This window comes from Melanostigma gelatinosum (assembly GCF_949748355.1).
Source record: "Melanostigma gelatinosum genome assembly, chromosome: 21".
NCBI classification, from domain to species: Eukaryota; Metazoa; Chordata; class Actinopteri; order Perciformes; family Zoarcidae; genus Melanostigma; species Melanostigma gelatinosum.
The window spans coordinates 19500190-19522712 of record NC_136654.1 but is presented as its reverse complement, the minus strand read 5'-3'; the positions used below and the strand labels follow the sequence as shown (position 1 = coordinate 19522712).

Here is a 22523-nt window from a genome sequence, read left to right as displayed (position 1 = left end):
AGGTTTTTCTGTTACAAAATTGTTTGTTTCAGAAGGAACAATCTGTACTTCTACCAATAAATTGATCAAAATGAACGGGCCAGCAATAAGTTGAAAGGTCGTGCAGATACAAACACACACAGACACATGTAGTTAGTGAATTATTGGAGCCAGGAGTAAGGTAGGGGTCAGTTCCTTCCCGTGAGTCGGATGGAAAGATAAAAGAACGAAGGGGAGGAGGAACACAGAAGAACAGCTAAAGGGCAAGAGCGGACAACAGAGAGAAGAACAGGACATATATAATGGAATAACACGCATTTAGCCAGAGCTACAGGAGCCAATTTAGTTATCTATAGTCCTAGAGGCAGTGGCAGTCCGACAGTGTCAGTCAAATCTGGGCTACTTTTCATTTTGTCACAGCATGATTGTGCAGGTACAGAAAACTTTCATCTCTACTGTGATTTCTCCACCACATGGTGCAAATGAAATGTGCACACGCTAATGAAAGAACTAATTAGGACAGCTGGTTCCACTTTGTCCTCCTATTAGTTTCACATTGATGAACTGAGAAGATCTAGAAATTAAGAGTGAAGAATTTGTGATTTTAAACTTTGGTGGCCCTATATATTTATACAAACTATGAAGTGAATTGTGTAAAAGCAATGTAGAATGTGTTATGCCAGCAACAATCATCAAACCCAGAATATGGGTTTTGTGCCTGTTTAATATTGTTTGGTAATCTAGAGTCAGCATGCTAAAAGACCTTGTTTTTTATATGCCGCAAACATTGTGTTTATAAATTCCACTTCACTGCAAAACATCACAAAATGTATTTTTAATTTTCTTCCAAAATCCTAAATACTGTATACTCGAGTATACATTCGGATTTTGGAATGATTAAATAGATGTTTAGTTGTTGAGGTTTTACAGAATATGCATGTGTTATTTGTTAGAACCATAGACTGTATATAAAAAGGTTAGAACCTCAAATCTTAAGAAAAATGTGTTCGTGCTTTAGTTTGAAATGAATGTCACTTCCCTTCGTGTTCCGCATTTCGCAAGCTGGCCCGACGTCACATCCTGCCACTTCACCGCCACTTTACGAGGCTTTCTGTGTTCCAAATTTGATGTGCAACATTGTATCTTAATGTCAATGCGACCATGAGTGATGCGTTACTCGTTGGTCTTCTGACTGCAGCGGGGAAACAATTCACAGACGCTGTGGCAACGCTCGTTGCAAGCCGCAGTGGCAGTTTCATCAGCAGCTCTGTCACTCAGGGGAGGAGTCGTTCACGTGCGAAGTATTTCTGTGATAAATGATGGAATAACGGGTTCACGAAGATGAGAACAACTCAATAGAAGACGTTGCTCAGGGGCCAGGGCAGGTACATAGCCCACACTGGGACTTCAGGAGGTTAAGTAAGAACAGAGCAATTATATTTTGACCTCGCATCAGGTTACAAGGGATCACTTTCTATGCTACCATTTAGATACAACACCCACCTCTAATTTCTTGAATGTGTTTGATGCTTATGTGTTGTGCATTTCTCACTCTGTATGTCTTTGTGATAGTATTAAACTATTAAACTGACCATGCTGCTGCGAAGGCTGTCCCTGTGTTCAAGGATCCGACTGGATTACCAGAGACACGTATGCCGGTTGCTCACCAGACCCCTGACACAAGGCAAGTCATGCTGCAGTACCACATTGTGACAAAAGTTATCTATATATATATATATATATATATATATATATATATATATAGATAACTTATATATATATATATATATATATATATATATATATATATATATATATATATATATATATATATATATATATATATATATATATATATATATATATATATATAATCAACACTACGATAATTAAAAGATGCATCCCTCAAATTTAACAAGTTTTGATAATTTATCAAGCAGAAACACCAGACATTTACTTTCCTCTGCTTTCTATGACTGCAAATTAATAAATTGAAGTTTTGACTGTTGAATTTGAAACGTCACTTCAGGCTCGGGGGAAATTGTGATGGGCTTTTTAAAAATGTTTTCTGACACGACATAGTCTCAATGATTTATGAAGAAAATAACAGACATTTATTTATAATGAATATAATTAGATTCAGCTTTAATACTCTCTTGCTTACAGATTCGAAAGCCTCTTTCTACTGAAAGTGGACAAATAAGTTCATGATTGTGTCCATGTCAACATAGTCGATGTATCTACAGGCAGATGTGATGAATGTCCAAAGTGCACCCAATAATAATCTGCTGTTGTAACTTACTGTGCAGACTTTGACTAGGATGTTGTGCCTGCAGGGACCAACTCTAGTCAGAACAAGATGTCACAGACCTCTCTTCCTCCCTCTCTCCCTCTCTCCCTCTCGCTTCATTGCCTCAGAGAGATGTGTACTGTCAGCACAGTCTTTTCTGCTTCCCCTGCTGATGTGGCGGTTTGAAGGCTGTGCTTATGTTTCCCAGGTTACAGATGACTCTAGAAGAGGGCTTTACTCTGTTTGTTTCAGTCATATCATCCATGAAAACCAGCAAAACATGCCTGCTTGCACATGCATGTAATGATGGCAGTGTTTTGTGTGGAAGGGGTTCTATCAATAAATTAATAGGATATATTCCTCTCATGACTTTACTTTTGGATTTCATTTTCAGTAGATTTGTATTAATAAATGGATCTCCTAACCCATGTCTTTCAAGAGTGATGAATTAATCACAATAGAATAGTTTGCCTCTGATTTTTCTCCTCAATGACGAGTGTATCTTTTTTCTGTTCAGGCATCATTTCAGTGTAGCTCAAAGTTACTTCCGAGTGATAAAACACTCCATCACGAGCACTGTAAAAATAACATCTTCGCCCTCTGCACCTCTACACAGCTCCCCAGGGGAGGGCCCACGGCAGCTCCTTTGCACATCGCGGTGAACTGTGTCAGGCCAAGAGGATCGTAGTGAAGCTCGGCAGTGCTGTGGTCACACGTGGAGATGAATGTGGCCTGGCTCTGGGGAGGCTGGCCTCCATTGTGGAGCAGGTAAGAGGCCAAACACCAGCACGACCTGCACTTAAATGTAGAACGTTATTGATGAGAAAGTAAATACAAGCTTGAACAGCATTCGTTTCAAGTTCTGTAAAACCATCAGTGTGATATTGTTTTCATCCACTGCAGTTCATGTTGAGCTGTAGACGAGCTCCCAAACATACATTATTTACCAACATAAGTATACTTTCTTTCTGATTCTAACTTATTTTATTTGTGAATTGATTTTATTATTGTTACATATTCAACTTTCCTTTTATCTTCACAACAAGACTATTTGAATGAATGTAGTTTATTTGAAAAGAAAATTCAGGACAGTTACAAACAAACATTTTCTCGCATATCTTCAGCGGTGTCCGATGAAGATACTTATAGTCTAGATATATTTCCAAGACGGTACAATAGGTACATCTACTTTTGTTGTCATTGAATAAAAACAAATGTACATTGTTATTGACGCTGTGAACAGTTTTCAAAAGGATTGTTTATGTGGTAGAAAGTAGTGTTTGTGGAAAGTCAGACCCATTTAATTTAAATTCTAAATGTAACTTTTCTTGCTTTGAGCACCAAAATCATAATTCCATTCACTGCATTGTAATTGGTTAGAGGCAGAAATCTCAGGGACAGATCTCTCAAACAACGCCATGGCTAGTTAACACGAGGGGTAAGAAATAAATGTTTTAAAGCTGAATCCTCAGTGAGTCTGAACAGAGAAAAACACAAAACAAACTGCAGCCCCAGCTGTCGTGTGCGATTCCTAATTGGGTGTATCGTTGTCCAGGTGGCCATGCTGCAGAATCAAGGCAGGGAGATGATGATTGTCACCAGTGGAGCAGTGGCCTTTGGCAAGCAAAGATTAAGACACGAGATCCTGCTGTCGCAGAGTGTCCGACAGGCGCTGCACTCAGGAAACAATCAGCTCAAAGACACGGTAAGAGAAGGTGGAGAGAATGTGTTGAGGCTTACGGTAATGTTAAAGTGTAAATCAACACTGAGTCAGATGATTTACTGAGAGAATCAATGCAACTACGTCTACTGCATTCCTGTTCAGTCTTTGCCAGTGCTGGAGGCCCGGGCCTGTGCTGCGGCGGGACAGAGTGGCCTGATGGCCCTGTACGAGGCCATGTTCACCCAATACAGCACTTGCACTGCACAGGTACTTCTACACCTCATAGGAAAATAATCCCTTTTTAACATGCTGAACAGGTGTATGGATTATGCAGAGTGACGTCTTTTAATCTGCCTCTCTCACTCGCTGCTCTTTGTTAATTCTGCCGTCAGGTCCTGGTGACAAATCTGGATTTCCACGACGACCAAAAGAGGCAGAATCTGAACAGCACACTGCAGGAGCTGCTGCGTATGAACATCGTGCCCATCATCAACACCAATGACGCTGTGGTGCCCCCGCCGGAGCCCAACAGCGACCTGCAGGGGGTAAATGTGGGTAGAGACAGCATGGGTGGTGACGGCGGTGGCAGCGGGGATGCTGAAGTAGTTGGTAGAGATGGTGTTCCTAATGTGTAGACAGTCACTGTTCATTAGCGGCAGTATTCTCTTTCATCCACCCACACACACGCTGAAACCCTTCTGCCACCCGGAAATCACCTCATCAGCTCTGCCTTCACCCATTAAGGCATGTGCATGCAGGGAGGGTGTGTGTGGCAGTGCATGCCGTCACTTGGGAGGAGGGTAAAAAGGGTTTGCAAATAGTTTTCGGCCAAGTCAACTTACGTGCTATACATAATAATTACCTTGTAAACTTGCATGGACTTGATGCAGCTTTTCTTTTCCTGAGGTATTCAATGAATCCAGAAAAAAAACTGCACTGACGTGAAAAGATTGACCTCTTGGTTCCTGATAGTCTAACTTTTTCACTGTCAAAGTCCCATAAATTTGACCTGATGGTCCAGTATACTGATAAAGACTTTGCACAGTCCCTACGTGTTTAGATATTTGTTTCTGGTTATCAGCTTGCCTCTATCCTTCAAGTAAAGGCTCAGATGGCTGACTTTCTGTCTTCAGGAGCTGACATCAGCATTTTTCTTTGTTTCTTATGAAGGTGATCAGCATTAAGGACAACGACAGTCTGGCGGCGCGGCTAGCTGTAGAGATGAAGGCTGACCTCCTCATCGCGCTGTCTGACGTGGAAGGTATGTGCGTTGCCACAACAACAGTCTGGGTCAGCTGTTCGGTAACAACACCATCTGTCAGTGCTCTTCACTGGAAAAAAACAAAAAAAACACCCCTCTCAGGGTCACATGAGTCATGTGAAAGAGACAAACGCAGACCTTCTGCCTTCATGTTTGAAATTGATGCTGATGGGTTTACCACAAGGTGTAGGTGTGTGTGTGTGTGTGTGTGTGTGTGTGTGTGTGTGTGTGTGTGTGTGTGTGTGTGTGTGTGTGTGTGTGTGTGTGTGTGTGTGTGTGTGTGTGTGTGTGTGTGTGTGTGTGTGTGTGTGTGTGTGTGCGCACACGAGTGTGTCATGAGCTGAGCAAGGGTCCATTCAGTACCAATTGAGTGGATTTAGACGGTTGACTGAGAATCATCAGTTTTATCAAATTTATTTATGCGTCAGTTAAATGCTGACACTAGTATAGAGTATATTTTACACAAGTTGTAGGGTTGTGCGTCTTGCCGCTTTGTGTATTTTAGACGCATGTGTGAGCAAATAAGTTGTGTAAGCACCGTTGATTTCTTAGGACTGTACAACAGCCCCCCTGGAACAGATGACGCTAAGCTCATTGACATGTTCTACCCTGGAGACGAGCAGTCCATCGTCTATGGTACAAAGTCCAGAGTTGGAATTGGAGGCATGGAGGCCAAGGTATGTTAAAAGCACTCAATCACTTTGTTAAGAACTCTTTTTATTTACATTCAAGTCAAAAAGCCTCATCTGAGTGCCAAGCTTTTTGTACAATGGATTTTATACTCGTGTTTAGAGGAAAAACATATATTCCCAAGCTTGTTAATGAGAGATTTTAAATTACAATACTTTATCAGTCACAGCAACATACATCTTTTTTCACAATGACGACTTTTACTTTTGACATTTTAAGGACATTTTGATGTTAAACATTCTGTATTTCTATTTCAATATATTTTGAATGCAGGACTTTTACTTGTAATGGAGTATTTTCACATTAAGTGAGATACAAAAAAATATGTAAATTGTGTTCTGCTTCTTTATGTCATGTATGTGGAAGGTAACGTATGGTTTTGACATTTATATTGCGATTGTAACGCATCCTTTTTAAAAAGTAAAGACGACGTAGAGACTCTTTCTGTGTTTTCTTTTTTGCAGGTCAAGGCTGCCCTGTGGGCCCTGCAAGGTGGCACCTCCGTGGTCATTGCAAATGGCACCCACCCCAAAGTAACGGGTCATGTCATCACTGACATTGTGGAGGGCAGGAAAGTGGGAACCTTCTTCTCTGAGATCAAACCTGCTGGTGAGTTCACCTGGGTTGCATGCTTTCCTTCTCACGTTCGTGTTGTTGCAGACATATTAAAGCTTCAATACAGCACACCTTAATGGAGGTATGACTAGTTATAGGACTGTTGTATTCGACTACATTAGTTTGAGGTAGGTGTATCTAATAAGCTGGCTACTGAGTGTACTTTGAGTGATGTCTGTCCCTGACCCTTAACCAGGCCCAACTGTGGAGCATCAGACAGAAATGGCACGAAGCTCTGGAAGAACCCTGGCGTCTCTGCACCCAGACCAGGTGCCACATTGTTTATTCGTGAAGATGTGTTTATATTGTCATGAACAACAGCAACATTTAAGGAGCCAAGCGTACCTTTTTATCAGAAACAGAGAAACACTGACCTCTTGTGGATGGATGTGCTGTGTGCTCATCCTGCCTGCGTTTGGTTGACTGTGTTGTCAGAGGAGTGAGATCATCTGCAAGCTTGCGGAGCTGTTGACTGAAAAAAAGGAAGAGATTCTGACTGCTAACAAGATGGACATGGACCTGGCTGAAAACGCAGGTAACAGAGGTCCACATTGAGTCGGTGTGTCGGGTTTACAGAGGATGTGTTGTACCTGGCAAACTTTGGAGCCCATACTATTTATTAAGTATGTGGCATTGAGCTAATAATTCCTTTGCAGAGGAAAGGCTGGTATTTTCGGGCCTTACGTAGAAATATAAGCTCATGTACCTATCTTATCAAAATAATCAAATCAAATTATAATCATGATGTTGCATCTTAAACTTACCTCAGAGATAATTTTGTAAATATTTCCAAATAGGCAGATGTGTTTATATCTCTCCACCAGAGGGCGACTCTGTCATTTTATCCCTCTATGGTTGGCCCTCAGTTAGTGGAAGCCCATATCACCTGATAGCAATGTGCAACCTTGCTCTCGCTCCTCTCTACAGGCCGTTTGCCACCAGCCATGCTAAAGCGCCTGAGTTTGTCACCAGCCAAACTTAACAGCTTGGCCATAGGCCTGCGCCAGATTGCTGTGGCCGCCCAGGACAGTGTGGGTCGCGTGCTGCGCAGGACCAGGGTGGCTCACAAGCTGGAGCTGGAGCAGATAACTGTGCCCATTGGGGTTCTCCTGGTCATCTTTGAGGCCCGACCTGACTGCCTGCCACAGGTATCCAGGCGAACGGATCCGTCAGTTTGACTCTGTACTGGCAAATGCAAACAACAGAGACATATAACATCACAAACCCCGTGTGTTTTTACCTCCCAGGTGTCAGCATTGGCTATAGCCAGCGGTAACGCCCTCCTGCTGAAGGGAGGCAAGGAAGCAGCCAACACCAACCGGGTCCTCCACCAGCTCACCCAGGAAGCCCTTTCCATGCACGGAGTCAGAGAGGCAGTGCAGCTGGTAAAATATGTTTCCTGTGCATTTGTTGATTACAAGGCAATACAAACCTTACATACAACACATTTTATGGACTGGGAGAACTCAGAAGTCTGCATGCAAGCTTGTACGGCACGTAGCTGCTGTGGTTGACTTGTATTTTGCTACAAGGTGAGCACTCGCGAGGAGGTGGAGGATCTATGCCGACTGGACAAGATGATCGACTTGATCATCCCTCGAGGTTCATCCCAGTTGGTTCGGAACATTCAGCGGGCTGCGAAGGGCATCCCGGTGCTGGGTCACAGCGAGGGAGTCTGCCACGTCTACGTTGATGGGGAAGCCAGCGTGGACAAAGTCATCAAAATTGGTCAGCGTTTATAAATCTATTGAGTAACTGACGGTCGCCTCTCGTGGAACAAGTGGTATTACAAGCAGACACAGGCCCGGGGTAGCTGGTTAGCGTGCTAATTTCAGTAGATATCTCTGCAACAAAATGCATCGACGTCTTTAACATCGGGTCAGCACCGTAACGTCTTCACATTCTGTTGATGGTAGTTCGAACTACTGAACATACTGTCGAACTTTCCCGTTCCAGTCAGAGACTCTAAGTGCGACTACCCGGCTGCATGTAATGCCATGGAAAGCCTGCTGATTCACAGGGACATCCTCACGACGCCACTGTTTGACCAGATCGTTGACATGTTGCGCACTGAACGGGTAAAGCACCTTACAAGTACTTTTACATGTCATGCAACATAAGATGAATGATTTAAATCTCATTTGTCATGTTTCCGTGTGGCGTCACTAGGTGAAGATTCATGCAGGCCCTCGGTTCGCCTCCTACCTGACGTTCAGCCCGTCGGAGGCAAAGTCCCTGCGGACAGAGTACGGTGATCTGGAGTGCTGCATTGAGGTGGTGGACAGCATGCAGGAGGCTGTGGACCATATTCACAAGTATGGCAGCTCCCACACCGACGTCATCATCACAGAAAATGGTAGGTGGCCCAATACGTTCGTTCCAGTATTTTCTTGCTGTGTCTCTCCTTTTAATTTGCATTTTAAAAAGACAAAAATCTTGCATTATGATGGTCATATTGTACCTCAGCACTGGTTAGTCTCGGTCTATCTTGATTTATTCCTGTTCATGAAGGTGTCTGATATTCATCATCTTGATTCACCTTCCTCATTCATCTCACTTTCTGCCACAGGGACTAATGAGCAGTGGCACTTTGTTGTCAAGATGAGTGCACAGCCTCCCTGTGTGACTCCAATGAAGGGGACAGAGCTCATTTAAAATGTAGAGCAGCTGCTAAAACCCAGTTTACAAGAGTCCTCCCTGTCATAACTTTGGGTCGTGTAACAGTTTCAAAACATTTTTTGTCTTTAAGTGAGCCGTCACACCGCGTCCTTCTGATTGGTGTTGATTGAAACCTTTCTGTGCGGAGTCCTGAGTGTCTCCTGATTGTACAGTCTGTGGTCATATTGCTCGCAGACGGTGTTGAAGGCCAACATATTGCCATTTTTATGTCTCGTTCATTTGTCGGGCAATTTTTGGGGATATCATGAAATCTTTGGTGTGAACTAAAGGTGTCGCATGAACAGCAGCATTTGTAACACGGATAAACTCCTACAAAAGGAACCATTCTAAGAAAATAATATCTACAATCATGCAAGAAAAGAAACTGGTGTAAATCTCTCATTAAAGGTTGATATACAAATGCGCAGAATATTTTAAAGTCTCTTCAGGTCGATCAGATAAAAAGTGAGCAGCGTATGAAAAATGCAAAGCTGTGTTCCAAATCCCAGACTTTCTCTTTTTTCTCTTAGCACAGACTGACGCTACCCTTACAAAGTACGTACTCTTGCATTCTTCATGCATGCAATTGGGACATATTACTTTGTCATGACATTGCCCCCTGAACTTTGACCCTCTTGCTCATACAGCCGTCATGTTGTCATTGCGGCTTCGATCGATGAGCTGTCATCTGGCTGTGCTCAGTGAGGATTGTGGGACAGAATAGCCAGAAAAGCTTGCGTACTGCAAAAAGGCCACCGCATGCAGCTAAACTTCCTGGTCTTTTTTGGCATTCTGCATTTGACATATTGTGTGTCGGGACGTACTAAAGTGTGCCATTCACATTTCTGCGTTGAGGAAGGATGTGCTGCTGCCATCTGGTGACCACAGACGGTACCTCAATGAATTCAAATGCACTCGGTTGTTTGTCTCGGTGTCGGCGAATGTCAAAGAAGAGGGATTAAGATGAAGAATGGATACAATAAATAGCAAGATACACTGGATAGAATATGGATAGTTTGGTAGGTGTAATAGATATCAGAGACACACTGCATGAGAGAGAGAGATAAGAATATAAACTGGAGGTATATACACGTAACTATAGATAGATTTATTCGTGAATTGGAAGATGATCTGTGATGTAATCTAGAGAAAACCTGCAAAAATTTCAACCTGATTTGATTCACTAATAGAATATTTGCTGATGGATCTGAATGAGCTGGATTCAACTTTAAAGCCACATAGCAACTCCAGGATATAGCGCTGTACTAAAATAACATCGGCAGAGGTCTCTGTATCTGTGATCGCAGTGGCAGCAATGAAAACCCGTACTTATATCATGAAATCTTCATAACTGCATATTTAGGTTTTCTTTGAGCCGCTTCTCTTATATTCTGTAGCCTACACTTCTGCATTATTTCAGCTCAAATTCTATGGCACCGTCACAATGAATCGTTGTCGTTGTCGCATACTTACGTTAATGCCTGGGAGGGTCTAGCGATGCAAAGTTGTGACCTAGTGGCACGATAAGCTGCCTTTCTCTTCCAGAGGACACGGCTGAGCAGTTCCTGCAGCTGCTGGACAGCGCCTGTGTTTTCTGGAACGCAAGCTCCCGTTTCGCTGATGGCTACCGCTTTGGACTTGGTAAGCGTGGCGGTCTTATCACGATATCATTTGTCCTTTTCTTGCCTCGTTCTCAAACAGCTGCAGACACAACACACATGTTGAACATTGTCACTTGCCGTCTTTGTCTCTAGGAGCAGAGGTAGGTATTAGCACTGCACGTATCCATGCCCGAGGCCCCGTTGGGCTGGAGGGGCTGCTCACCACCAAGTGGGTCCTGAGAGGTGATGGGCACACAGCAGCTGACTTCTCTGAACAGGGTACCATGAAGTACCTCCATGAACACCTGCCTGTCGTGCAACCTCTTGCTGGGCACAGGGACAGCAACTAGCCCAGAGACTTTCACAACACTCGCTTGGTCGAAATGGTTTGCGTTGCTCACCAGCAGCTCCCTCTGGGGTCTTGTTGCAGATAATGGCTGATGTCACTACTGTTTACACTTCAGACTGTCACTAAGAGTTTACAAATATTTAAAATTCTGCCTCGGCTTATGATTATTTTATATGAGCTGGGTAAGTCACCCTAATAGGCTCCGGCAGGATGTATTATGTGGCAACACAATACCTGCCTAATAATAGATTAACTGGAGTACTGTGAGTGAGAATGAAGTTAACTAAGATTACATTCTTTGAGAATGCATACTATTTATATATCAATATCAAAGGAAACTGAAGTGCTTGAAATTCTTCTTCTTCTAATAAGGCAACCTCAGGACTGACTCTGACACTAATTCACAGAAACATTTCCTTCATTTCATGGTAATATGTGTATGAAAGTAATTCAAGTTCTTTATTATATGCATACTATCAGAGAAGTCGTTGGCAATGGAAATCTTCTCGGGCTCCCACCAACAATGTTCATTTAAATATGTACGGAAAGATAAACCTGCAAGTAAAAGCGGGACTCTTTTAAGACATGTTCAACGTTTACGTTCTTTGTCGATGTTATTGTGTAACGTCAACGGTCAGCACAGTTGGTAATTCTCTGTAGCCCTTAAAAACACAGTATTATGATGATGGGCATGTTGTATCTTTATCTTAGATACATTTATTAGATATTGTATATCGTTCTCTCAGAAAAAAGGTCCTGCTATATTTGTACATATATTCTAAAACTGTAAGGCCTAATTTAGTTTTAGCTGATTGCGTTAGCTCATTCCCGACTAGCTTCATGCTGATTCTACAGTCAGTGCTTTCTTTATTGATGGAGCATCCCCCTTTTTTCTTTTCTTGCTGTGATTTGAGATTTCATTTGTCTGAATGTACAGGTATTCTTCAGCGGATGTGCTGGTCGATATGTCATTTCAGACTTTGAACTAATGCTGCAACATATCAAGTTAGCATTTAATAGAAGACGATGTTGCTTTCTCTCAGTTTAACCAAATCCTGGTGTGTTATAGATTTAAGATTTTCTGTACGAAAACCTAATGACGTGATTAACATTTATCCACAAGTATCAGACATTTACCAGTTTTGTTTTATAGCAATACAAGTTGGAATACTTGTATGTCTCCATTTTATTTAAAAAAAATGTTATATTGTTACAAGTTGTGCTCATTTTTCCATGCTTTGCTGCTTTCCTGCTTGTTCATTTTGGCGCCCAAAGCCTCTGTCAGAGCAGCAACGGTAATTGACAAGCTGCCTCCTTCAAGCTGGAGGGGCAAATGCGACTGCTTTTAAATGAAGCTCTGTAACATTCCAGCCTCTGAGCTCCTGTCTGATGTCTTGCAATGCACACTTAAGGATTGGTTTGGGTTGTATCATAGCAATATTGTTGAATAAAAAAATAAAAATAAAGAATATTTGGATATTTTTCTTACTTTCTTTGATTTTTGCTTTTGACATGTTAAGGATTTATATGCTCATCTTCATCTCTGTCCTGGCACTAGTCTTTTTACTTTCACAAAGACCACAAATTAATGGGGGGAAAAAAAGACGTGCCGATCTGAAAAACAGAAGTCTAAAAAGAGCCTTTTTAAAGTTGCCCATAGGGGAATTCGCTTTGCTGGAAGTGGGGCAAGGAAGATGGAAGACAATACGATAGAGGTTTAATTATCCAGCCATCAGAAATGAAAAGAGGGAGAAGGAGAACTGAGACTAATAATGGAATCACAGGCTTATGTTCTGGGTTTCTTTCGTTTTCTTTCTTTTCTCCAGCATCTGAAGAATTCACTCTCTAAAACGCACTACTTACCCTTCAATCAGCTTCCCATCACCAAGTCCAAAGGGTTCAGAGATGAAGAGGGAGACAAAACTCGGATCTCACTCTTTTTTTTGTCCTTTTTTATGTTTGAAGCGATTGAAAATATCGTCTAAATGACTTGAGGTAGAGAAGGAACAATCCAGGGACATTGAGTATTGCCTGTTTGATGCATGTGTTCTAGAGCTGTATTTTATAATATTGCATCAAAGTTGTTTGCTCCAGTAACGCGAGCTATTCAGGATCACATGTGGATACAGAGTTGCTTTCTGAACACCAGTTTTCTACTTGAGTGATACTGATGAGTGTTTTCTTGTAATATGGAAGGCTTCCATTGTCAGGTTACTGACTGAAATTTCTGTATTATTTTAAGGTTGAGCAGTGGATTTTGCATTGAACCTATCATATACTGGCAATACGCTGCGACCCTGTATGTAGGATTCTCAAATTTCCCAGCTAAATCGTTCCCAAAGTGTCTCATACTCCAGGTTTGAATCCAAGTCAAAAACTTATTTTACGTTGCCATGCTGTTTTTGATCAGTCCAGTTCTGTCCTCTGCTGATGTACCAACGTATGTCTCCTAAAAACTGAACTTAGGACAGATTGCATTGATGCTATAGAACTAGTAGATTGTGCAACATGACTGTGCTGAATATTTAAGCCAGGCTGTTTGCAAAGTTTTCAGGTAATTCTCTTGCAGGGTTGTAACCATACACTTTAAACCACCTGTTTTCTGTAGATCTATGCAAGTCTAAAGCGCTTACTCCCTGAATTCAGTTAATATTTGGAGACACTGCCCCTTTATGATTTTCGATTAACTTCCATTTATGTCTGAGAACTCGTCTCTTATCTGGCATTGCCCCCAGACCCCAGCTGATCAGTTCCCATGGTGAACCCTGTTGATGTTGGCCACAGATATAAAAAGAATGATGAGGGAAAATCACTGGACTTGTACAGCAAAGCCGACAATCCTTTAATTGGACATTACTCAAGGCCAAAAGTCACATTTCTTGTTGATCTTAAGAGACACTCAAATGCACTCCCCACTGGGCTTCAATTTTTTTTGAATCAATAATTAATGGTCAAAGTTATTTATTCATCTTTGCCAATTACGCAGCGTCTAATTAACAATTTCAATAATTGATATTTATTTCTGAAAGGGTTCATGGGCTGATGAAAAATGCATGAGCAGGGATGCGGACTGGGTTTTGTTTTTTGTTCTGAGAGAGCTTGATGCTCCGGGCGAATACCAGACCACTTTGACTCCAACTCTTTGAGTTGGCACTGGCCCTGTGATGTGGATCTAATATGGGCATCTTTCATGGACCCAACGCGCTTACTCTGTACCATGTGATCTCATAAAGACTCCTACATGCTCATCCTCAGATACCCTTTTTTTTGGTCTTTAATATCGAACTTCAAAGAATAAGCTTCTGTTTCCTTGATATTTTGTCTTTGTGGAATGACAATATCACGGCAAACTGTAGAAACTCGTGGTCTAGGACCTCTGTGGTTACAGTTCGATCTAACTCTGTGGCCTGATGAAACTAAGTTCAATCACCATAAAGAGAAAAATATTCCTCAGATTTATGAAAAGTCATATCCCTCTGATCTTTTTATAGTGACAGCTGTAGTAGCCAATAGAAAATGAACAAAGGCTCCCTTTAGTTGACTTTCATCAAGTTTTCTTTTATTGTGATTCCAGTAGGACAGGAGGTTGGGGACCGGCGAGGCAAACCGTTTTGCTCTGGGACGACCAAAGCAAAAAAGATCATCACTATTTATTGAGCATTGCTTCAGCACTGAGTTGGGGAGGAACTTTACCCAACAATGCAAAGCAACCCAACAAAACCAGAACCCAACATCAGACACCAAAACCCGCCATCATTAAGATGTATGATTTTTGGGTTTGGAGACCACACTGAAACAGTGCTGGCATTAGGGGAACAAGAGGGTGGGATGTTTAGCAGTGGGGCTCAATAAGGATAAAAAGAAAAGACGGAGCTGGGAATCAGTTGAGCTCAGTGATGCGTCTCAGAGAGCCGATGGTGGGGCTGTTGCTTCCCCACTCGCTGTGCCTCCTGTACTCTCCAGGACGCAAGAAGTACTGGCGTCCCCTGTAATTGGGGTGTTCATGCAGTATCCAGTAGCCCTCCATGACATTGACAGAGGAGATGTCACGGGTGTGGAAACGCTCGTTCAGATCCGGGCAGTCGTCCATTAGCTCCAGATTCTGACCTCCAAAGTCAGACCGCTCGAAGATCTTCATCCTGTAGTTCCCGTTATACTAGGGGGGAAATGATGGGAATGTCATTTAACATAAGCATTCATTCAACTTTATATTACCGCAGTAGAATAACTTGACAATTTGAAGTAATTGATAAACTCACTGATCCGATGACCCGGTCCATATTTTTCTTTTCCTCATAACACACTTTTTTAAACTTAAATTATAGGTCAAGGTACAAAGAGGTGCTTTAAAATAGCCTCCGGTACTGGCACAGAGTGGTGACAACACACTGACCAGGCTTGGGAACTAAATGATCTTAAACTGGCACATCTACAGAAAACCTTTAGTGAGAACATTGCTGCAAACTCACAGGTGGCACCATGCGGCAGGAGCGGATGCAGTCATTGAAGCCTGCCCAGCGTTGGTAGTCGGGGTACTCGCCCTTGTGCAGCATGTACTGGTAGCCGCCATAATTGGGCTTCTCATAGGCCACCCAGCAACCGCTGTCCACTTTTATCGAGTTGCAGCGGCTGAAGTGGTTTTGCATCTCAGGACTGTCACTGTTGCAATCATAGTGACGACCCTGGAAGTTCCTCTCTTCGTAGAAGATAACCTGCAAGTGAGGGATGGGTGGACGTCATCACCACGAGGTTATGTCAAAGACCAACTGTTCAACTGTTCAACTGGACTCTTCAACAAAGCTGACTTTTAGTTCTCATTTAGATTCATAACCATACCATCTGGTATTCTGAGCCAGCTTTGCAAGTAAGCTTTGTCAAACAAAGTTCTTGTACAAAATAACTGCAAGTGAACAATTTTTAAACAGATAAGCTTAAGGGAGTTTGAAGAAATATCCCAAATGCTGTACCAGAAGCAAAGTTTGATAAAATACTGAACAGCATGTGGTGTATTTTAATGAAGAGGAAAAAAAATCTTGGCCCATTTTATTTTATTTCTTTTACAGGAATTAGGACTCCAAGTTCAGCTGAATAATTGCAATGTTTTACTGTCAACAGAAGACAAAGGCATAATTTAATTAAGTATAATTAACTAAGTCTTATTGTGCAGTCAACATTTCATTTCTGCGATTCTTTGCCATTTCTAGCTTACTTTCCTGTATGAAAGTATGGCAATTCTTCCCACACAAGGTTAAGTTATCACTCAGTGAAGGTCTTTCACATTTTATGTGACAAAAGGAAATAATATTTGAGTGTTTCTATGCAGCTTAATTACCCTTTAGATGCAAATGATCAACATGTTACACATAACACATTTTAGCTGCTTTAACTGTATCGATTTTAAATTGCATGCTTACCTTGCCCATTGTAACTGTGTTAAGTTCAGTCCAGTCCAGACGTTGGCCTGTACCGGACCTCTTTATAGACCCTGCTGGGATCAGGGCTTTGCAAATGTGAAACAAAAGCTTTGTCGTGTCAGCACAGTGGGCTGTATAGACAGCAGAACACGATCGGACTGGTGAGCTGCAGCAGCCGCTTTGTCTCTGTCAAAGCCACGTCTGTCTATAGAAAACACTGTACAACTGCACTTTGTCAAAGGGCTACAATAAGAGTTGCAGCATCTGCCTTTATTGGCATGAATGCCAGAAACCTACATGCAGATGGGAGGATTGGCAGGGCAGCAAAAAGAAAAGGTCGGGTGTTTGTTTCAGTGGGTATTTGACAGTGACATCGATCATTAAGCAGCAACGGGCTTTTATCAGTTGATGTTCACTAAGTAGAAAGCAAATGTGCTACTTGGCCAAAGAGTCTTGTTGTACATCATTCTCATGCTTGCATAATGCGTGGATTTGTTAAAAAATAAGCTGACGAAGCACATAGTTATTTGAAAATGAAGTTTTTAATTTGAGTTGGGTAGAGTTTACATGACAGTCCTCATCCTCCTGAATGAGCCCACCATGGGATTGTGGCAGCCCCAGTCACCACAGGCCCTGTACTCTCCGGGGCGCAGGAAATACTGGCGTCCCCTGTAGTTAGGGTGCTCATAGAAGATCCAGAAACCCTCCATGATGTTGCAGGAGTAAATATCACGGTAGCGGAAGCGATCGTACAGGTTAGGGCAGTCATCCATGAACTCCATTGTGTGTCCCATCATGTCAGGCCTGTTGTAGATCCTCATCTTGTAGGATCCTCGATACTGTGTGTGGAAGAAATCAGAACACGATTATTATCATTCTTTTGGCGTGAACCTGAGAGAGCTCTTTGGTAGATCTGTCAGCCCTCAGCTGATGTCTTTAACTTTAAATTCAAGAGGGTACTTGTACACTTGCATACTTACTTGCTACGGATGAGAATGAGCACCAACTCTTTTGGAGCATGACAGAATTACATTTTTTTTCCCCCCTCACTTAACTGCCAGAAACACTCAATGTGACTAACAGAATTAGAATGAAGGCACCAAGTCTTATGGGGGTGTATCATATTCCCTTTTAAAGGCTGACTGGGTCTCCTTGTGGGCCTTGCAACAGAGACTTTTATGCTCTGACCTGCCTGAGTTTCTGTTAATGACATCAAAAGGCCAGTGATTGACATTCATTTCTTTGATGCACAAGGTGAGTGGGGGGGGGGTGAGAGGGACTACCGATCCCATCTGTCTGTTTGATTGACTTACAGGGGCGTACATCTGGCAGGAGCGTACACAGTTGTTGAAGCCCATCCAGCTGTGGTGGTCAGAGTACTCGCCAGGGCCAATGATGTACTGGTAACCCATGTAATGAGGCTTCTCATAGGCCACCCAGTGACCACCGCTGACACGGATGGAGTTGCAGCAGTTGAAGTGCCTGAAGGTGTCCATGCAGTCGCTGCTGCACTCCCAGTGGCGGCCCTGGAAGTTGCGGCCTTCGTAGAAGATAATCTTGAAAAGGAGAGAGAAGCATAAATCACTCAGGTTAATGTTAGGCATATAGATCTACTCGTTGCAATACTCATGAATGAACTGCAGGGGACACTGCTCTCCCTTGAACAAACTCAATTACTTTTGTATGAGTCCTACCGAGTGTACGAGCCTCTCCTGTCTGCTGAACACTTGTATGTTATTTTCAGAGCTTGACAGGTGAAAATCAAGGCAATTGAAACTGTTGTTTCAGCTGACTTCTATTTAAAGAACTCATATGCTCGGCCAATCTGAACACATTCAACTTTGTTGTTACTGTCACACAAACACAATGAATCTGTCATATTTGGATACCATATCACTGTTGATCTCCATAGACGCTTTCCTTTTAAACACCTATAAGTGTGTTTTTTCTCTCAAAAATAAGTTGTCAAGAGTTAGCAGTCCATTCAATTTTTTTGTATCAAATATTTTCACTCGAATGAGGACTTTTTTGAGTGCCTCTCTTTGCCCATTGCTGCATTTTCTTTCGCTGTTACACCATTTGACACAAGTTCCCAAATCCTGGCATTTTCCTTCTTCACTTCTCCGTCAAAAAAAATGTTGCAATACTGCATGTGAGCTCATACCTTTCCCATGGTTGTAGGGCTGTGGATGTCTAGCGCACCATAGACCTAGACACACTTACAGGTCCTTTTATACTCTCCCACTGACGATGAGGCCTCTGACACGTCAGGGACGACAGTACTACTCTTTACCTTTTCAGATGCCAACTGCTGTTCCCTTTGTCTGGCAGCACACGGTTACCTTTTCCACTGTCTGCTAGAGTTTACCTATAGAATTGACAACCCCCCCACCCCCCCCCCCCCCACTCTCCAAAAACCAAAAACACAACTGCTATTCAGTGTTTGTATGACCCTTGTTGTTTCATGACCTGGTGATGCAGCCTTTTCAAATATCACACAAAGGCCCTTTAGGTACGTGGCCCCCCAACAACAAAGCTTTAAAAGTGTACATGGCGTGAGGTCATTTTTCGGGGCCATTCTCTAAACTAAAACGTAACCGTTTCAGGATTTCATTTCATGTGTGGCTAGTGTGGAAATCTGGATCGTAGTTACTTTTCAGTCAGTCCCAGTTTAAGCGAGTTTGGATTGGTATGTTCCCTAAGTGCGTACGGGTCACAATGTAATTGTTATTCAATTCCTGTTAAAGGAAAGTGGTTTTGATACTGTGGACTGAGTCAAGCTTTTGTGTTGATGTAATCTACAGTGATATGTTGTCTCTTTTTGCTTCCATAGCCTGCAGTTGTACTGTGATGCCAGACGAGACTGGTCTGTTTGCAGATGTAGAGACAGAACTGTTCCGTGTGTTTGTGGGATATAAAAGGAGGGGTTCGAGGGCATCTGTGTGTTTGAGTCTTTGTATAAAATGATAGATGTTTGGACTTGAGTCTTTGGCTTGTAAGCATAGCCCAGAGCTGAAGGGGAAAAGGCCAGAAAGAGTTGCCGCCATGTATTGTGTTACCAACGCCCAGCTGATGCCAGAAAGGTCAGTCTCATCCTTTAGCCTTTCATCGGGATAAAGGGTTCGTGCCCTCGCTCCACTTTGTGTGCTTTTTTTGCAGCTTCCACTGTGTAAAAAGGCAAATGGTTTCAGAAAGCACAATAGCCATTATGTTCCTGGGTAAAAACACTGCTACTGTGGAAGCGTACAGCCAGAGCCATATCATACTGTTTCGGTGTTAAGGAACAGCGTTGATAAGCTTTTGCTCCTTTGATCATTCATTGACTCTCATAGGCTTCAATAGCTTTCATGTGTGAAGCTGCACTCTTTTTTCGATGACATAAGTAGATCATTGATATCCTTTCATCACAGTGTGCAGCGTAATTGTGGCAGATTATCAGATGGGATGTTGTTTATCTTTTGTGCGTTTCTTGAGCAAATATTTACTCCGGCGGAAAGGTTTTATCAGAACATATAAGACACAAATGTGTAGATTTTCCTCATTATGTTCATTCTCAGATGAATGGTTTCTTTCATCGGGCTGAATGTAAAACCTTTGTGCTCCTGATGCAAGAGGGCAGCGGAATGACAGGGGAATCATACTCTGGTGTTCAAGCGCCGCATGGTGCAGAGGCAAGTGTTCACTTTTTGTCAGGTGTCTTTGAGCGGGACTCTACCGCCTGACCTCTGACCTCTGTATTCAGAGAAGCATAATGTAACAGAGGTGCAATACAGTGCCTAAACCAGGAATACAACTGACTCATTGTCATTGTTCTTATTTTCATCACTGAGGAACATCAGCTAACCCGAACTCATCAGTTGGGACCTTGGCTCTCTCCACGTCTCTGTGGCTTCCAGAGGGGAACCTTGTTTCACAGGCTCTCAAATGATCATCTTTAGCTGCGCTACAAGACATCTCCTCCCCACCCTGAAGGGAAAGTAACATCACAGAGGCCCTTGCCTGCTTTCTCAGTTCCCCCCCGGAGGAGAAGAAAGCTACCCGCTGTGGAGCATTCCACTCTTCATCTCAGAATGATGGAAGAAAAGGAAAGGAGAGGGGAACAGAGTGGGGGGCCAGATTTGCAGCTCCATTGTGTCCAAGGATCTCATTGTGCAATCTGTGTAATCGCGTGGGAGATGACGACACTATTAGCCCGCAGAATGACTGTCAGTCGGGGACCTCTGTGATTGATGTGCACCCCACAGAGACTGGAGAAACTTTGACAGATAGCAGCCCCAGCACTAGTTAACTTGCAACCTTTTTCATCTCCCCGGCTTCCAAAAGAAAAACCCCATCCATGTAGCTGATACCTAATTAGAATGTGAATGTGCAATTCACTCAGTAAAACACTTTTCAGGTCAGAGGAGACTTCTTTCAATTCAAAACAAATCATATTCCCTTAATCCAAACAATGGTCTCTCTAACCCTGCGATATACAATAAGTCTCACCCCTAAAATGTTGTAGGCAGAGATAGGAGAGCAGCCGTGCTTGCAGTGCCTCCAATATGCTCTTTTTCTGAACAGTCATTACAGAAACACTGTGGTACTGAGGTGTAAACAAGGGGTCTATGTGAGTTTTGCTCCTGAGAACTGGCTAATCTGGTGCTGAAAATGTGGTATGATCGGAAAGCGCTTGCCAAAATGCCTCCCACGCCGGGAGTAGAATGAGGACCTCTCTTTTGCTGAGAGAGCATCCTCTCCATTTTTTCTGTCAGAAAATCTCCAGGCATCCTCCCTCTCTTGTCACTGCGAGCGCGCAGGCTCTATCGGGTTTGCCAGACGCAGGAGCCACTATGAGCCTGTGCCAGGGCCAGGATTTACCGCGATGCGTCTGATGTGCTCCATCTTTTTGCTGGGGGATAATTAAAAGAGGAAATGGTGTTGGAAGAACAGAGTGGAAAAAGCAGGAGGAGGGGGCTCGGACCGAGCAAATGGATGCAGCTGTCAATTATGTTGAGTTGTTGATACGTTGTTTGTTTTCCCGTCTTTGACATTTTTGTGTTGAACTGTTTCCCCATCAGGATTTAGTTTTAAAGTTTGTGCTAAATCTCCACTCCGTACATGGAATTAAAAAAAACATTTAGGCGAATTAAGAACTGCTCTTAGCAATGAAATCACCATCAAGATGTTTCTCTTCGCTGCATTCTGATGACCTGCAGGTGATCACTGAGGTGCAACTGAGAAAGAGAAATCGTGTTCTTGTTTACAACAAGCTGTCTTTCAGGAACCCTGGGCTGTTCAAATCACTCGAGCATCTCGCTTCATGTGACTGAATCGATTTGAGATGCTCCACCACACAGTGTGACCCAAACTCTGTAAGAAGTAGGACAAGTCCTTCGTCTTTCAGCAGACACACACTAGGGGAAGTGATGGCTTTTAGTTGCTCTCACTCCTCATCTCCACACTCTGTTTTGACGTGGCGTGTCTCCCATGCCCCAAAAGCTTTAAAGGTTTAAAGAGCAACTTTTCACCCTGTAATCCAGGTGCCTTTCAAACAAGTCACGCTGTTTACTGACACATGACAAAAAAAGTTCAACCCCCTTCTCATCTCTCTGCTTACAAGACTGTAACTTACCTCAGAGCCCGGTAGTCAACCCTCCTGAGCGCCCTGAACAAACAGAGCCTCAGCGAGAAGGGGCCGCTGCCTTTCACCACGCACTAAATTTGTAATCAGAAGCGATGCTGTTGTTCACTTCTTCAAATTTGTCATCAAAGCAAATGTGTTCTGACAACAGCTAGTGACAAGCGCACCAGAGGAGAGGCAGCAAATCAGCTTTTTCACACCGCATATCAATTATTGATCATGTTGGGCCCCCTCCCTCCCTCCCCAGCAAGTAGACACCTTGTGATAATGAAATACATCAATTTAAAAAATAAATAATAAACTGGGGTCGGCTCCATTGTTGCAAAGCCTTAAAGAGCTTGATTGACTGCCTGCACATTGTCCTGGTTGGCAGTCAGGCA

At 42.9% G+C, this 22523-nt stretch overlaps 3 protein-coding genes across 5 annotated transcripts; 1 reads left to right on the top strand and 2 right to left on the bottom strand.

The window, feature by feature from the left end:
* The first annotated feature begins 1296 nt into the window (after positions 1 to 1296).
* Positions 1297 to 12524, top strand: aldh18a1 (aldehyde dehydrogenase 18 family, member A1). 3 transcript variants are annotated; one of them, XR_013772932.1, is made up of 19 exons: positions 1297 to 1398; positions 1552 to 1663; positions 2886 to 3037; positions 3825 to 3974; positions 4095 to 4199; positions 4325 to 4477; positions 5103 to 5193; positions 5746 to 5870; positions 6348 to 6492; positions 6695 to 6768; positions 6934 to 7033; positions 7426 to 7646; positions 7746 to 7883; positions 8031 to 8226; positions 8455 to 8576; positions 8668 to 8854; positions 9687 to 9711; positions 10702 to 10797; positions 10911 to 10956. XR_013772932.1 is itself a non-coding variant. In XM_079292677.1 (18 exons), the coding sequence occupies exons 2-18, from the start codon at positions 1573 to 1575 to the stop codon at positions 11105 to 11107; spliced, it is 2343 nt and encodes a 780-aa protein (XP_079148803.1). In that variant the 5' UTR covers positions 1297 to 1398; positions 1552 to 1572; the 3' UTR covers positions 11108 to 12524. The 3 variants fall into 3 exon arrangements, 2 of the variants coding, with proteins under 2 accessions (XP_079148803.1, XP_079148804.1); XM_079292677.1 differs by lacking the exon at positions 9687 to 9711 and having other exon boundaries at positions 10911 to 12524; XM_079292678.1 differs by lacking the exon at positions 9687 to 9711 and having other exon boundaries at positions 1322 to 1663; positions 10911 to 12524.
* Positions 12525 to 14986: 2462 nt separating this feature from the next.
* Positions 14987 to 15752, bottom strand: crygmx (crystallin, gamma MX; the record flags this gene model as incomplete). Its single annotated transcript, XM_079293059.1, has 2 exons — positions 14987 to 15262; positions 15576 to 15752. 2 exons carry the CDS (start codon positions 15750 to 15752, stop codon positions 14987 to 14989), a joined length of 453 nt encoding a protein of 150 aa, XP_079149185.1.
* A 1331-nt stretch (positions 15753 to 17083) lies between these two features.
* crygmxl2 (crystallin, gamma MX, like 2) lies at positions 17084 to 18124 on the bottom strand (the record flags this gene model as incomplete). The annotated part of the gene is made up of 2 exons (XM_079292726.1): positions 17084 to 17359; positions 17834 to 18124. The coding sequence occupies 2 exons, from the start codon at positions 18122 to 18124 to the stop codon at positions 17084 to 17086; spliced, it is 567 nt and encodes a 188-aa protein (XP_079148852.1).
* Positions 18125 to 22523: the final 4399 nt, after the last annotated feature.